Source organism: Panthera tigris, chromosome A2 (genome assembly GCF_018350195.1).
Source record: "Panthera tigris isolate Pti1 chromosome A2, P.tigris_Pti1_mat1.1, whole genome shotgun sequence".
In the NCBI taxonomy this organism is placed as follows: domain Eukaryota; kingdom Metazoa; phylum Chordata; class Mammalia; order Carnivora; family Felidae; genus Panthera; species Panthera tigris.
The window spans coordinates 123,656,230-123,671,557 of NC_056661.1; the positions used below are offsets into that span (position 1 = coordinate 123,656,230).

The window sequence follows — 15,328 nt, forward strand, 5'->3', positions numbered from 1 at the left end:
CAAATCTTCATATCAGGGAAAATCACGCTAATTCTACAGAAGTGTGATGCCTGTGAAAGCTTGGGCACTTGACATGTGGGTTGGATTCTGCCTCTATGTGCATTTTGAGTTAGTGCCATCCTTTATACCAACGGACTTGTAATTTCTCCAGCTGAGATGCTATATCATTGGTTCTCCTTTTCACTCATTCTAGTCCTTCTTGGAATAGCTTGACTTCCTGTGCCTCTTCCCTGCCAATACCTACTTCCTGGATAATTTTACTTATTCTTTAAAATGCAGTTGAGACATTGCATCTTCCAAGAAGTCTTCTCTTCCTCCCTGTCCCCACAGTTCCCAGATTGTCTTCTTTCTAGAACTTACCATATTGTTGTATTTAAATCACTTTTGTGCGTTTGTCTCACCGGTAGACTGTGAACTCCACGAGGGCAGGTCAAATAGATCTGGTCATCTTGGTTCACTATGATGGTAATAAAGATTTGTTGAACTTACAAGATTCAGTGTGGAGTCAAGCTCTTTATAATAAAAACTTTCTAAATTAATTACTCCAGGGAACATCTGGCCGAGGACTATTTTTGTGCACCAGATTTACCTGGTCTTGTGAGAATGTTTAACAGTCCTGTGATAGAATTGTTGATGACAAAGTGGGAAATCCTGGCTTCTGTCTTGCATTAACCATGCCGTTGCTTCCCTCTAGGTCAGAGGAAAGTGTTTGACCTTCCATTTGGAAGCTGCCTCTTTCGCAGTGATGTTTATGACAACGGATCTTCATTTCTCTATGATAACTGCACTGCATGCACCTGCCGGGTAAGGTGGTTCTGAGGGGCTGTGATCCGACAATGATTGCACTGGGGACGTTACTGTTAACTTTATAGCCAAACATAATGATCTGTCATTTATTGGAAGGAGGCATTATCAATGCCATTTTACTACTTGAAATCATGCTTAAGGTTGTAAGGACGTTCAAACATAGGACCCAGATTACAATTCACTGTTACCTTCCCAGGACCTACAAGTTAGCTTCTGGAGGTGAGAACTAAAGTCTGAGGGACTGTCCTAAGGTATTTTCTAAAATCAGACACAGAGTGTCTCTGGCAGCGTTCTCTGGTTCTAACTATCCGAGATGAGCTCCTTAACATACCACATAATAAAAATGACTTTAATCACATTCAAGAGAAAAGAAAGACAAGGATTTACAGTTCATCACAAAGATAAACCTGGTAGTTTGAGAGGGGAGTATTTATGTGTTGTTCAGTGTACCATTTCTTACTTGAAAAGTAAGAAAAGCATTGCTTGCTTTTTTCAAAAGGCAACCAGAGGCCTAATGACTGGTAAAGAAAGAATTCCGCAGCTCCAGAATTTTAAAGGAATACACGGCCCACATTCATTGACTGTGCTTATACAGTGATTTTTTTTTTAAACCAAGAAGAGAACCATCTTAATGGAAGATTTTAGAATCATTCATTAGTGAGTTAATGCAAACATCTGTGTGACATGAATTTAGAAGAATACATTTTGGCGGTGATGGTTGTTGTTTTGTCTTTAATAGCTAAAGGGCTAGAGAGGGAAGGAGGAGAGTTTTGCTCAATGTCAGCTCTGAGTCAGTAGTTGGGATTGGAGTTCAGAAGTTCCTGATTACTTGAGGCATGCTTTGTTAAGTAGCATGCACTACTTCAGGGAAGTAGCCGAGTAGGGGCTGAACTGTCTGTTCCCTGGCACTGAACACTGAGTATTTCCTAAGCCTGAGAATACTTTCCTGAGACTCCTTCCTCTCTTCCATGGTTTATATTTTCCTATGCTAAACCTATAGCCACTCCTTCTGTTTGCCTTGGCCTTCATCCTCATGACTTCTCTTCCTCTCCAGGAATTTCACAGGTTATAGCTTCCTCTTGAGGATGCTAAACCTTTGATGAAACACATCACATCCCCAAGTTCTCTTGATTGCAGGAAAGCCAGACGTCCCACGAATGGGAATTTGTTATGCTTGCACTGTTCTGGGTCTCATGGATTCTTTGAGAGGAGATCAGACAGTATTTCTCAGTGCTGAAAAGAAGTGTAATTAATACTGTTCCTTCAAGAGATTTGTGTGTGTGTGTGTGTGTGTGTGAGAGAGAGAGAGAGAGAGAGAGAGAGAGAATGAGTTCACAGTCATCTTTGGGAAATTGGATGTTTCAAGAATCAGGCTACAATCATTTTGGATAATCATTATTATTTTCTATCTGCTTGGAGCTTCCCTCTCCAGCATCTCCACCCAGTGCCATGACAGGTGCAGGAAATTATTTCATAGTACTCTGAACACAGAGTCTTTATGGCAGTGATTTATTTTTAAAACCAATTTTTAAAACACAGAATCTTTGTGCCTTCATATTTGATGATTCCTCTACCTTGAGCGACCTCATCTTCTTTCAGTTTGAATAGCAAACTCCTCTTCATGCACAACAGCCTCTCTCAGATGTTAGCTCCTCCCCTAGTGACTGACTAGGGGACTCACATAAGTAGGTAATTGTCCCTCTTTTCTGCTACCTCTATACCTTTACTAGTTCTGTTAATGACATTATATTGCAATTTAATAGTTCACATGGTTCTCTCTCCTTTTGCCCTGTGAGCTCCTTGTAGACAGAAGCACATCTATCCATCTCAATATTCTCATTGCTTAAACTAGTGCCAGGCATATGATCTAATGGGTGGTGTGTGTGTGTGTGTGTGTGTGTGTGTGTGTGTGTGTAATGAAAGCTGGGAAGTCTACCATGAAGTATGCATTACTTGAGAGCTAGTATGTGTCCTTGTTTTTCAAACTAGAAATCAATACGTGCAGTTTGGCATTTTTTTTCCCCCAATTAATGAGTTGACCTATAATAATTTCTATGTGCCAGAAACTGTGCCAAGTACTTTAAATATTTCATTTAAGCTGCACAATAAACCTGAGAAGTAGGTTTTTGAAGATGAGGAATCTGGGGCTCACGGAGATGGATTTGCACAAGATAACATACCTAATGGATGAACTGGCATTCCCCCCTGGTCTTGTCCAATGCTGAGTCCTATCCATTATCTGATGTGGTAGAACCTTAAAAATAAAAGACAACCAATGCCATTTTCTTAAAAGGATCATCACATTGTTATATTAATCTTAGATGGATAAGTCAGTAGGAGTATAGGAGATAATACCAGAAGTACCTGTTGAAGTTATAGGATTAACATAGAAGCTGCAGAAGTTACATACGTTGATTTATACAACCTGTTTGAATGAGTTATCTCTCAGTACTAACTAAGGAGAGGGCTTGGTCTCATTTCCCTATCATTGGTCTGATACTAATTCCACACTGTGAAGGGATTGTCCATCTACCAGGACACTGCTTTCCTCCCTCCCTGCCTGCCACCAAGTCTCATAAATATTTTGCTCTTAACATTCATTGTAGCTGATAACCTACTCCAGTGAAATTGCATCTTGTTGGATGGGGAACTAGAAGAGTTTACTTTTCTTAAACTGCTCTGAACTTTTCTTCGACATGTTGTTCAATGAATTGGCAGGCACAATTTAGTTGGCTAGAAATCAAGCCATACCTCTTAAAGTTACAGATATAAACTCATCATTTTCAGAGGTTAAGCGACCTGGTTAAGATTACATATTAAAAAAAAAAGATTACATATTTTATAGAAGAGTCTAGAATGGTCAGTTTTGGCATAGCTCATTCAATTCTTCTGTGGACATGGAACACACTAAGGAATTTTATCTTGAGGAGGAACATTAGCTCTTAATTTTTGCTATTTGATTGGATATCATGCCTTTCTGTTAAACTCCTCAAAGGTGGCAAATGCCCTCGAGGAGACCCAAGAGAGTCATGTTAATGAAAAGCATGCAAGAGGAAAAGGGCAGGAAGAGGGAAACTGGTTGGCCCATAGTGAGTTGGACCTTCTTGCCACACGCTGGCCAGAGTGGAATCATCAGCTTCTTGAACGTTAAATTATAAACACTTGGAAAGTAGTGAGGGTATGTCAGACTATTCATAGCTTCTTCACCTTCTCATCCGGATGTTTAGTCAGCAAATAACATTTTGAAGTAGATGAAAGATTTATTACAACAAGTTAAAATATGATTTCTTCAGAATATGTTTTCTTTTTGGGGGGAAGGGGAGGTAAAGAGAATCAAGTAGTCTTTATGCTCAGGGCAGAGCCTGACATGGGGCTCGAACTCACAAACTGTGAGATCATGACCTGAGCCAAAATCAAGAGTTAGTCACTTAACCAACTGAGCCATGCAGGTGCCCCCAGAATATGTTTTAAAGCGGTTAGTTGTGGATTGTTAAAGGAAGGCCAGGTAAGATGGTTGGTAGAGATGGAAATCATTTTTAATTTCTGGTTTGCCTTTGGGTCCCCAGGACTCTACTGTAGTATGTAAGAAGAAATGCTCCCACCCTGGTGGCTGCGTCAGAGGGGAGGAGACGTGTTGTGAAGAGTGCCTCCTGCGAGTGCCTCCAGAAGATGTCAAAGTGTGCAAGTTTGGCAACAAGGTTTTCCGGGTATGTCACAAGCCAAGCTCATGGGAACTATTGTACTATACTGAAATGTAAAAAGCTCCAGATAAAAGGCAGACTGGAGTATTCCACATTTTGTAGACACATATGGTGTGTGTGTGTGTGTGTGTGTGTCTATGCGTGCACAAATGTAATTATTTATATGGCAATATATATATACATATTTTTAAAATCAAGTATACATGGGGCAGAGAAGCAACTGTTTGAAAAAATGGTTTTCTTCAGCTTTATTTTTGCTTTACGAAGTGTTTTAAGCCTGTAAAACATTATTGCCTTTTCCAAATGTGGTCATCCAGTGATGGGGATTGAGCTGAAGATACCCCTCCACCCCCACCCACCTCTGGATGGTACTCTTATGGGAGCCCAAATGCTGAGGACATCTCATTCAGTCAGAGATGCTCAGTGTCCCTTTCCAAGATCCTGATGGTCCTATAGCTTAATACTTTTGGAACTTTTTACAAAGCTGCTTTTTCAAAGAGATTTTCTCACTTGGAAGATATTCGGGTGAGGATGTTCATGCTGGCACAGCCATTGAGCAAAGGTGAGAGAGCCTTGCCCCAACTGACCTAGCACGGTTGTCTCCTGACCATCTGCTACTTATCAAATACTACCCGTAGTTTTCTGACAGCATAGCTGTGCAGTGACCATGTAAACGTCAGGATGAAGATTGTTATCTTTGTCCAAACTGCTTTCCATTTAGTTTTTTGGGTGGAGGGAGTCTTTCTGTACCTGAGGTATCATCTCAGGACACTCTTTAGACTGGGACCCTCAGAATCAAGTCAGATGTGGGAGATCCTCATGTTGTACTTGGCCAGATTTTCTTTTGCATTGATAGAGTTGGAAGGAGAGTCTTGATTCTTATGGAATCAGTAAGAAGACATGATGTGTCATGCCCAAAAGAAGGGGGTCACATGTGTGTTGTATTTACACCAGGCTTTCAGAGCCACTCATGTATCCTTTTTACATAAAGTCATTCTTGTGTTTCCAGAGCACCTGGATGCAATAGACCCCCTCTCACGATGGTATTGTGTGCAAAGTGCTTTCAAGGCTACTGTACAAAGGTTCCTTTATGTGATGAAGCCTAAAATAATTTACAGAGAGTCATCTTTGAAACGCCAAGTCCTAGAAATGTGCACACAGAGAATGTGGACTCGTCAGATGCCCTTTAGGACAGATTCAGTTAGGTCTTTGTTTCTCGAGAAATAAAAGGTTCTAATAGTCCTTAAATAGCTTCAAAATGTGCGAAGGAAAAGGAAGAGGAGTCATCATCAAAATCTGAGATAGTTCCTCTGTTTTTAACAAATTTTTCTGCTTATATCTACAAACTCAGGAAGGAATCTTTGTTTTGTTTTCACATCCAACCCTTGTGCCTGTAATCTACTCTTGCATAAGCTAGGATGCACATCCCTGTGTGTTCTCCAGAGATACAGGGCTTCTTGTGGCTGGGTATTTGGCAACTGCATATTATAGATTCAATGAGCCAAAAATATTCCTCAAACAGCCCTTTCTGGGCTAGGAAATGTGTCCCAAGGTGCTATCTAGCTTTTGGGGAGGAAAGTATCAGACAGGCAGGGGCATGGTATTCAGAGTATTCCATCTGGGCTCCACATATTTGGATGGCTTGCTGATCAAGTGTCTGCCTGGGCAATGAGAGTCCTGTGAATTAGCCTCTGTTCTTTGAATGGATCATACCCTGTGTGGTCCAGAACCATGTCACATGTGGGAATAAATTCACCACCTTTGTACATCTCAACTGCTGCTGCCTGGAATAGCTTCAACATTTCAGGTCTATCACACAGGAACATTAGACCTTTGCTACTGCATCATGTTCAACTCATGCTTGTCTTCCAGGGTGAAGCTAAGTAAACAGTGTAGGAGGAGCACGATGCAAATATGGTTTGGTTAGATGCATAAGAATTCTTTTTATATCCTGGAGGGGGAACACACATACACACACACACACACACACACACACACACACACACCTACACACACCTTCAAATTGGGTAGGTGTAGATAGACACCTCAGAGTAATTTAGTCTGATGATGGATCTCTCGCTTAGAGTAAGAAATGCTCTCCTTGGCAGAGAAATCCCAGCCTGTTGGATTAGCTCCCATCAGCCTCCAGCTGATAGCAGAATCTTGTGCTCTCTCCCATAGGATGGAGAGATGTGGTCCTCTGTTAATTGCACCATCTGTGCTTGTGTGAAAGGCAAGACAGAGTGTCGAAAGAAGCAGTGCGTTCCCATCAGCAGCTGCCCGCAGGTATGTCTGGAATGCAGGTTGACTTTTTCTTTACCTTCAGGTCTTGGGAAACGTCCTACCTGTGGCATGGCCACATGCCGTCTTCTGAACACAGAATCTAGATTTCCTGATACTTCTAGGTCCCCCAATAGCCACAAACCCCCTTTGCAAATTTCTCTCCTTCTTTTTTGCACTTCCCACCCAAATTCTAGCCTTGTAGGAAAATAGCTCCTACCTTATACTTGACCCAAGTCTCCTATTTCTCATTGACTTCTCCCACTTCTTTGTTTTAATGTCTCCAACTCCTGTTAGATCTGCTCTCTTGATCCTTTTGCAGGGTTTTCTGTTGAACACCATATTTTTCTCTTTTCTTTTTCCTCTTCTCAAATCAGAGATTTCTTTCCTTCGCCATTCAAAGTGTATGTAGTTGTTTATTAATAAACTCCCCAAGGGGTTTCTCTGGCCTAGCAGCACCCCCGACCCCTTTACTGATGTTTTCCCTCTCTGACCCTGGCCTCCACTGTAGCCCAAAATGGAAATAGTGCCCCTATGGAAATATCTCTTTTCAGAAACCCACAGTTCCAGCATGCTGAATAAAGCAATCATTATCTTCTACGGCTTGAGCTTCATTGAGTTCACCTCGGCAACTTGAAACCTTTCAAGGTTTTATGCATTTTGGGAAAATGTCAAACCTATTCAATACCTTCCAGTGAATGAAAAAATATATCCATATATTCAGGACATGTCCTCCCTTCTCTGTTATAGACAGCTTTTAATTTTATTCACATCTGTTATTATTATAAACAAAAAGTTGCTGTTTTTACTTGAGTGCCAAATGAGGCACAAAAAAACAACAGCTGTTGCTATTGCACAACTGAATGAAGGGGGGAGAGAAAAAAAGGGGGGAAAAACCCTAATTAGTCTTGCTTTAAAAAGCCTCAGACATAAAACTGAAAATCTCCCATAAAAGAAAAAAAAAGGGAGATACAATAAGTAGACTTGAACATGGTCTGCTTATAAATATTCATTGGGAAAAATGGGATCACATCATTTATGCCAGTCCTTGGGGAACCCTCACTGCTAATGAACTCCTGCAGCACATGTTGGTAATAATGGGCTTCCTTATTCTACAAGACAAAAACAGGATGCTGTGCCAACCTGGTGGCTCAAGTAACTAGCCCCAACAGGCAATGGTGGAGTTTCCAGCTTTACTTGAGTCCTGCCACTTGTGGCAGGGTTGATGGGTTTCATTGTCCTCTTGCTGTGGGGAGGTCAGCGTTCTTTATGTCCATGGCATCTTGTTAGCATCTCCTCTGTGGGGGCCTCATTTGAGCCAGGAGCATCCAGCTCTCCAAGTGCAGACCTTTCCTCCCCCTCCTGGTCTTATCAAAGCTTGTCTGGGCCTGGCTCCTGCCCCAGGGGCCACCTTTCTGCTTCTAGGCATCTTTCCAGCCTTTCCTCCGGTTTACACTTCCCTCCTCAGGGGCCAGCATAGGACTTTGGAAGATAACTTAGTTCTACCATGGAAACCCTGTTAAATGCTTATTTCCCCTCCCTTGCATTGCCTGGGGAAATTTAAATTTTTTTTTTTTTTTTTTTTTTAAAGAAGCAGACTATATTCCCTGCTCTGTTCTTCCTGGCTACTGCTCCTCTTTTTTTTTTCCAGAAGTGTGGGTGCCTTGTTGAAGAGTTTTATGGTTGGACTTCCTGTCCATCCTCCCCTGAAGCCCTCCCCGGAGGCAAAGGAGTGCCTTTTGTGAGAAGGCCTGTAGGGGGTTCCAGTGAGGACGGGTCATTATAACACTTCCATCTCATCATCACTGATGCATACTGAGACTTTCTGTATAGTCACAGGACATTACTCTGTTAATGTTGAGACCACCCCTCTGAGTTGAGTGCTGTTACTAGACCCTTCTTACCAGTGAGGTCACATGTCCAGAGTTTTACAACATATAACTTGGGGGCCTAGACTTCATAGCTTGTGCTTGATTTATTCCTTATATGATTCAGTGAGATTACCAGCCGCACCCAGTTCCAGGAGAAAGGAGATGGCAGTTTCTGCCAAGGTGCAGATGTGGGGGTTCATATAGTCACCCTAGGGCCTTGGTTCAAATTGTTCTGTACTCCCTCGAGGCCACTACTCCAGGGGGAGCCAACCTCATTGATTTTGGCTAGAGCAGACCTCATTTGATCTTGTCCTCAGCTTCTTTCAGTCACAAGAAACTAAAAGGGGCCTCTGTGCCAAATAGAAATGAATAGAGCTTTAGGCAATGAAAATAGGTCCTAATGCCCCAAACCAAGGGAGAGCTGAGTGAGCTGAGAGACTAAGTTTTAAGTCGCAAAGTTGTCATAGCTTTTAATGTACCATTTTAGGCCTGGCTCTGCTGCAAAAATGAATCAGATGATGTTCTAGTTCCTCAATTATCAACCAGCATTTTTTAAGTCAGTATGATTTTTTTTTTTTGAGTACCTAAATCTATTCTATATGCAATTGATCAGTAGTGGCAATTGACCACATTTCTTTTTGTCTCTGAGCTTCATTGAGTCAGAGATAAGACAATGCCATTTTCTGATGTCGGCCCTGAGAGTATGTTTCCTTTTTTTAACGTCATGCATTAAAAAAATTGAGAAAGAACGGAATATAGGAGATTACATTGTATTTCCAGAAAGGTAATGGAAAATTACTCAGCATTTCAAAACCCTCAGCTTCATTGGCTTTGACTGGGTAACAGTGACTTAACATGGATAGCATACCACTGTATGAAAGAAGAAATCCTGAATGAATTTGATCTGCAGCACAGATATTGTCCATATCCATAGGCCTGTGCTTGGGTTATGATGTATTGTTTGGGCCCCTCCAACAAGCAAAGACAGAATGAAGGCCTTACATGGATCGAGAGGTTGATAGACGATTCTCATTTTTATGTGTGTGCTTGGTCTCTAGAGGGCTAGTCTGGATATAAGTGAAAAGGTGTAATCCAGACTGTCTGCATCTTCCCTCCATGTGAAAAAAATCACACCAGTGAGTCCTTTAGATATTGTATTTCTCAGAGGATAAGAGCAGGAAAGCTTCCTGAATGACTTTGCCTGGCATTAGAACCTGATACTTCTAAGTTCATTTTCACTATCATCATCACCATCTGAGCATTGAGTTCAAATATAGCTCGGACTGATTTCATTAGTTGAACTGGTATTTTAAAAAGTTTTGTCTTCAGCGTGCCCTGTTTCTTAACATTAAGCTCTTGTGTTTTTTGTTTTTTTCCTCTTGATTAGGGTAAAATTCTCAACAGGAAAGGATGCTGTCCTATTTGCACTGAAAGTAAGTTTATTCCTTTGGAAATTGCTATTAATATTTGCTTCACCTTTTATAATTCAGCAAGAAAAATGGTGGTATAAGTTTTTGCACATTTTGTGTCTCTAGGTATGGGATGGGGTCATCCCACTTTTCTACAGACTTTAAGTCAGTTGGAATCCTCTCTCAGAAGCACCACTGAGATAGTTCCATTAGAGTTTGTTGCTAATAGAAATTTAGAAGTTAAATGGTCTGATGAGGTTTTTTTAAAGAAGGACCACATAACTTAATATGCATTTTAAATAATAGCATCTGCAGTCATAGCAGTTAAGATGATATCCAGTAAAACAAACAATATACATAATCTAGGAGGGATTTTCCTTGTATCATTATAAAGCCAAACAGCCACACTTATTTCCCCCTCTCCAACCCCACCCTCTTTACCATTTCACCTTGGCACGTTTGGTGTTGCTATTGGCAGAGTTAAACAAGAGGTCTTTAGAGTGGCAATGGTTTGGCCATCCTGTTATTTTTTTTAATGTTTATTTATTTATTTTGAGAGAGAGAGAGACAGAGGGAGAGACAGAGTGCACGCTTGTGTAAGCAGGGGAGGGGCAGAGAGAAGGAGAAAACAGACTAGTGTTTCTCTCCTCTGCCAGCATGGAGCCCAACATAGGGCTTGATCCCATAAACCGTGAGATCGTGACCTGCACTAAAATTAAGAGTCAGCTGCTTAATTGACTGAGCCACCCAGGCACCCCAATCCTGTTCTTTTTAACTGAGTTCTTGAAGGTTCTCTCCCCAAAATGGCTTATTCTGAAAGCTGACTGAGACTGCACTACTAATCACTCAGAGCATAGCAACAAGTTCAGTGTTATCCCCACATGTAGACATATGACTAGCAAATTGCCATTTTAGTCCTCTTCAAATTCATATGGCGCTGAGACAGCTTGCACTTTATCTATTTATTTATTTGTTTATTTATTTATTTATTTTAGCTTTGTGTGTGCAGCTTTATAATTCAACATCTGAATACACTACAAAGTAATTACCACGAGTCTAGTTATCATCCATCACCACAGAATTGACCTTCTTCATCCATTTCATACACATACCTTTCCCCCATCACCTTCCCCTCTGGTAACCACTAGTCTGTTCTCTGTATCTCTGAGGTTTTTAAAAATTTTATTTGTTTCTTTGCTTTCGATTATACATATGAGTGAAATCACGTGGTATTTATCTTTCTTCATCTGACTTATTTCACTTAGCATAATACCCCCAAGGTCCATCTGTGTTGTCACAAGTGCAAGATTTCATTCTTTTTGATGGCTGAATGATATTCCATTATAGAAATATACCACATCTCCTTTATCCATTCATGTATTAGTAGACACTTAGATTGTTTGCATATCTTGGCTGTTGTAAATAATGCTGCAATGAACATAGAGGTGCAGATATATTTTCAAATTAGCATTTTTGTATTCTTCAGAAAAATACCCAGATGTGGAATAGCTGGGTCATATGGCAGAATTTTCTGAAGAATCTCTATACTATTTTCCACACTGGTTACCCCAATTTACACTCCCACAAACAGTGTACGAGGATTGTTTTTTCTCCACATCCTCTCTAACACTTGTTATTTCTTGTCTTTTTGATAATTGCCACTCTAGCAGCTGTTAGGTGATATCTCATTGTGATTTTGATTTTCATTTCCATAACAATTAGTGACGTTGAACATCTTTTCAAGTGCCTGTTGGCCATCTGGATGTCTTCTTTGGAGAAACGTCTAGAGCGTTTGCCCATTTTTTAAATTGGGTTCTTTGTTTTTTCATTGTTGAGTTATATGAGTTCCTAATATAGTTTGAATATTAATCCTTTATCAGCTCTATGGTATGCAAATATCTTCTATCATTCAGTAAGTTGTCTTTTCATTTTGAAGATGGTTTTCTTTGTTGTGCAGAAGCTTTTTAGTTTGATGTAGTCCCACTTGTTTATTTTTGCTTCTGTTTTCCTTGCTTTTGGAGTCAGATTCACAAAGACGTCCCTAAGACATGTCAAGGAGTTTATTGCCTGTGTTTTCTTCTAGGAATTTTGTGGTTTCAGGTTCTACATTGAAATCTTTAAACCCAGTTGAGTTAATTTTTTTCTTTTTTTTTATTATGTGAAATTTATTGTCCAATTAGTTTCCATACAACATCCAGTGCTCATCCCAAACGATGCCCTCTTCAAACCCATCACCTACCCTACCCTCCCTCCCACCCCCCATCAACCCTCAGTTTGTTCTCAGTTTTTAAGAGTCTCTTATGCTTTGGCTCTCTCCCACTCTAACCTCATTTTTTTTTCCCTTCCCCTCCCCCATGGGTTTCTGTTAAGTTTCTCAGGATCCACATAAGCGTGAAAACATATGGTATCCGTCTTTCTCTATATGGCTTATTTCACTTAGCATAACACCCAGTTGAGTTAATTTTTGTGTATAGTAAAGATAGAGGTCTAGTTTCATTCTTTTGCATGTAGCTGTTCAGTTTTCCTATAGTCATTTATTGAAGAGATTGTCCTTTCTCTATCTTATGTTCTTGGCTCCTCTGTCATACATTAATTGTCCATTTATGTATAGGTTTGTTTCTGGGCCCTCAGTCCTACTCCATTGATCTGCATGTCTGTTTTTTTTACCAAAAAAATATGATTACTATAGCTTTGTAGTATAGTTTGAAATCAGGGAGTGTGATACCTGCAGTTTTTTCTTTCTCAAGATTGCTTTGGCTATTTGGGGTCTTTTGTGGTTCCATACAAATTTTAGTATGATTTGTTCTAGATGTATAAGAAATGCATTTTGATAGGGATTGCATTAAATCTGTAGATTGCCTCAGGTAGTATGGGCATTTTAACAATATTAATTCTTCTAATCCATGAATATGATATATCTTTCCCTTTATTTGTGTCTCCTTCAATTTCTTTCATCAGTGTCTTATAGTTTTCAGTGTACAGGTCTTTCATTTCCTTGGTTAAATTTATTTCTGGATATTTTATTCTTTTTGATGCAATTGTGAGTGAAAAATTTTAAAAAATTCTCTTTGTGATGTTTTGTTATTAGTGTGCAGAAATGCCCAGATTTCTGAATACTGATTTTGTACCCTGAAAGTTTACTTCATTCATTCATTAGTTCTAATTTTTTTTTGGTGGATTCTTTAGGGTTTCCTCTATATAGTATCATGTCATCTGCAAATAATGATAGTTTTTCTCTTTCCTTTCTGATTTGGATGATTTTTATTTCTTTTTCTGGCCTAATTGCTTTGGGTAGTCCTTCCAGTACTATGTGGTGAGAGGGGCATTCTTATCTGGTTCCTGATCTTAGAGGAAAAGCTTTTAGCTTTTCATGGTTGAGTATGATGTTAGCTGTAAGATTGTCATATATGACTTAATGTTGAGGTATATTCCCTCTATATACACTTTGCTGAAAGTTTTTATCATAAATGGATGTTGACTTTTGTCAAATGATTTTTTTGCATCTATTGAGATTATATTATTTTTATCCTTCATTTTGTTAATGTGATGTATCACATTGATTGATTTGTGGTTGTTGAATACATACTTGCATCCCTGGAATAAATCCTACTTGGTTGTGTATATGATCCTTTTAATGTGTTTTTGGATTTGATTTGACGATGTTTTGTTGAGGATTTTTGCATCTATGTTTATCAAGGATATTGGCCTGTAATTTCCTTTTGGAAATTACAGGTGTCCTTATCTGGTTTTGGTATCAGGGTAATGGTAGCCTTAAAAATGTGTTTGGAAGCTTTTCCTCCTCTTCAATTTTTTGGAAAATTTTGAGAAGAATATGTATTGAATCTTCGAACGTTTGGTAGAATTCGCCAATGAAGCTCTCTGGTCCTGAATTTTTGTTTTGGGGGAGATTTTTGATTATTGTTTCAATTTCCTTACAAAAAATTCATCCATTCAGAATTTATATTTCTTCATGATTTAGTCTTAGAGGATTGTATGTTTCTAGGAATTTATCCATTTCTTCTAGGATATTCAGCCTGTTGTCATATAATTGTTGATAGTAGTTTCCTATCATCCTTTATATTTCTCTGAGGTCAATTTTAACTTTTCCACTTTCATTTATGATCTTATTTCTTTGAGTCTCTTTTCTTTTTTTTCTTGGCTCGTTTAGCTAAGGGTTTGTCAATTTTATTTATTTTTTCAAAGAACCAGCTCTTAGTTTCATTGATCTTTTTAATTGTCTTTTTAGTCTTGATTTCATTTATTTCCACTGTGATCATTATTATTTCCTTCCTTCTACTAGTTTTGGGCTTTGTCCTTTTTTTCAGTTCCTTTAGTTATAAAATTAGATTGTTTATTTGAGATTTTTCTTGTTTCTTGAGATAGGTCTGTATTGCTGTGAACTTCCCTCTTAGAACCACTTCTGTTGCATTGCATAGGTTTTGGTATGCTTCATTTCTGCTTTCACTTGTCTAGTTATTTTTGGATTTTTCCTTTGATTTCTTTGATGACTTATTGGTTGCTAAGTAGCATGTTGTTTAATCTTCATGTTTTTGTATTTCCCTTTTTTTTTCTTGTAATTAATTTCTAGTTCCATACCATTGTGGTTGGAAAAGATACTTGATATGATTTCAATTTTCTTGAATTTATTGAGACTTTTATGGTTCAACATGTGCCCTGTCCTGGAGAATGTTCCATGTGTACTTGAGAAGAATGTGTATTCTGCTGGTTTTGGAAGGAATGTTCTGTATAATACCTAACTATTAAGTCCATCTGGTTTAATGTGTTATTTAAGGCTGATGTTTCTTTATGGATTTTTTGTCAGAATGATCTATCCATTGATGAAAATGGGATATTAAAGTCTTCCATTATGGTATTTCTTTCAATTTTTCCCTTTAGTTCTGTTAATATTTGCCTTATATATCTTGGTACTCCTATGTTGGGTACATATATATTTCTAAATGTTACATGTTATGATGTAACATTTAATATAAACTTAATAAATCATTTAATATAAACAAACATGACATTAACATAAAAATGTTATATCTTTTCTCTGCATTGACACTTTTATTTTTATGTAAATACCCTTCTTTGCCTTTTATTACAGTCTTTGTTGTTTTTTTTTAATTTTTTTAACATTTATTTAGTTTTGAGAGACAGAGAGAGATAAAGCACAACAGGGGAGGAGCAGAGAGAGAGAGGGAGACACAGAATCCAAAGCAGCCTCCAGGCTCTGAGCTGTCAGCACAGAGCCTGATGC

The 15,328-nt window shown here is 38.9% G+C and overlaps 1 protein-coding gene across 2 annotated transcripts in view; it reads left to right on the plus strand.

Annotated features, from left to right (window-relative positions):
- Positions 1-15,328, plus strand: part of BMPER (BMP binding endothelial regulator) — a 247,186-nt gene that overhangs the window by 136,288 nt on the left and 95,570 nt on the right. For both annotated transcript variants that reach the window (XM_042969737.1, XM_007078567.3), the window contains exons 8-11: positions 695-804; positions 4,374-4,514; positions 6,690-6,794; positions 10,047-10,092. In XM_042969737.1, coding sequence (XP_042825671.1) covers positions 695-804; positions 4,374-4,514; positions 6,690-6,794; positions 10,047-10,092 — 402 coding nt within the window. The remainder of the gene's footprint in view (positions 1-694; positions 805-4,373; positions 4,515-6,689; positions 6,795-10,046; positions 10,093-15,328) is intronic.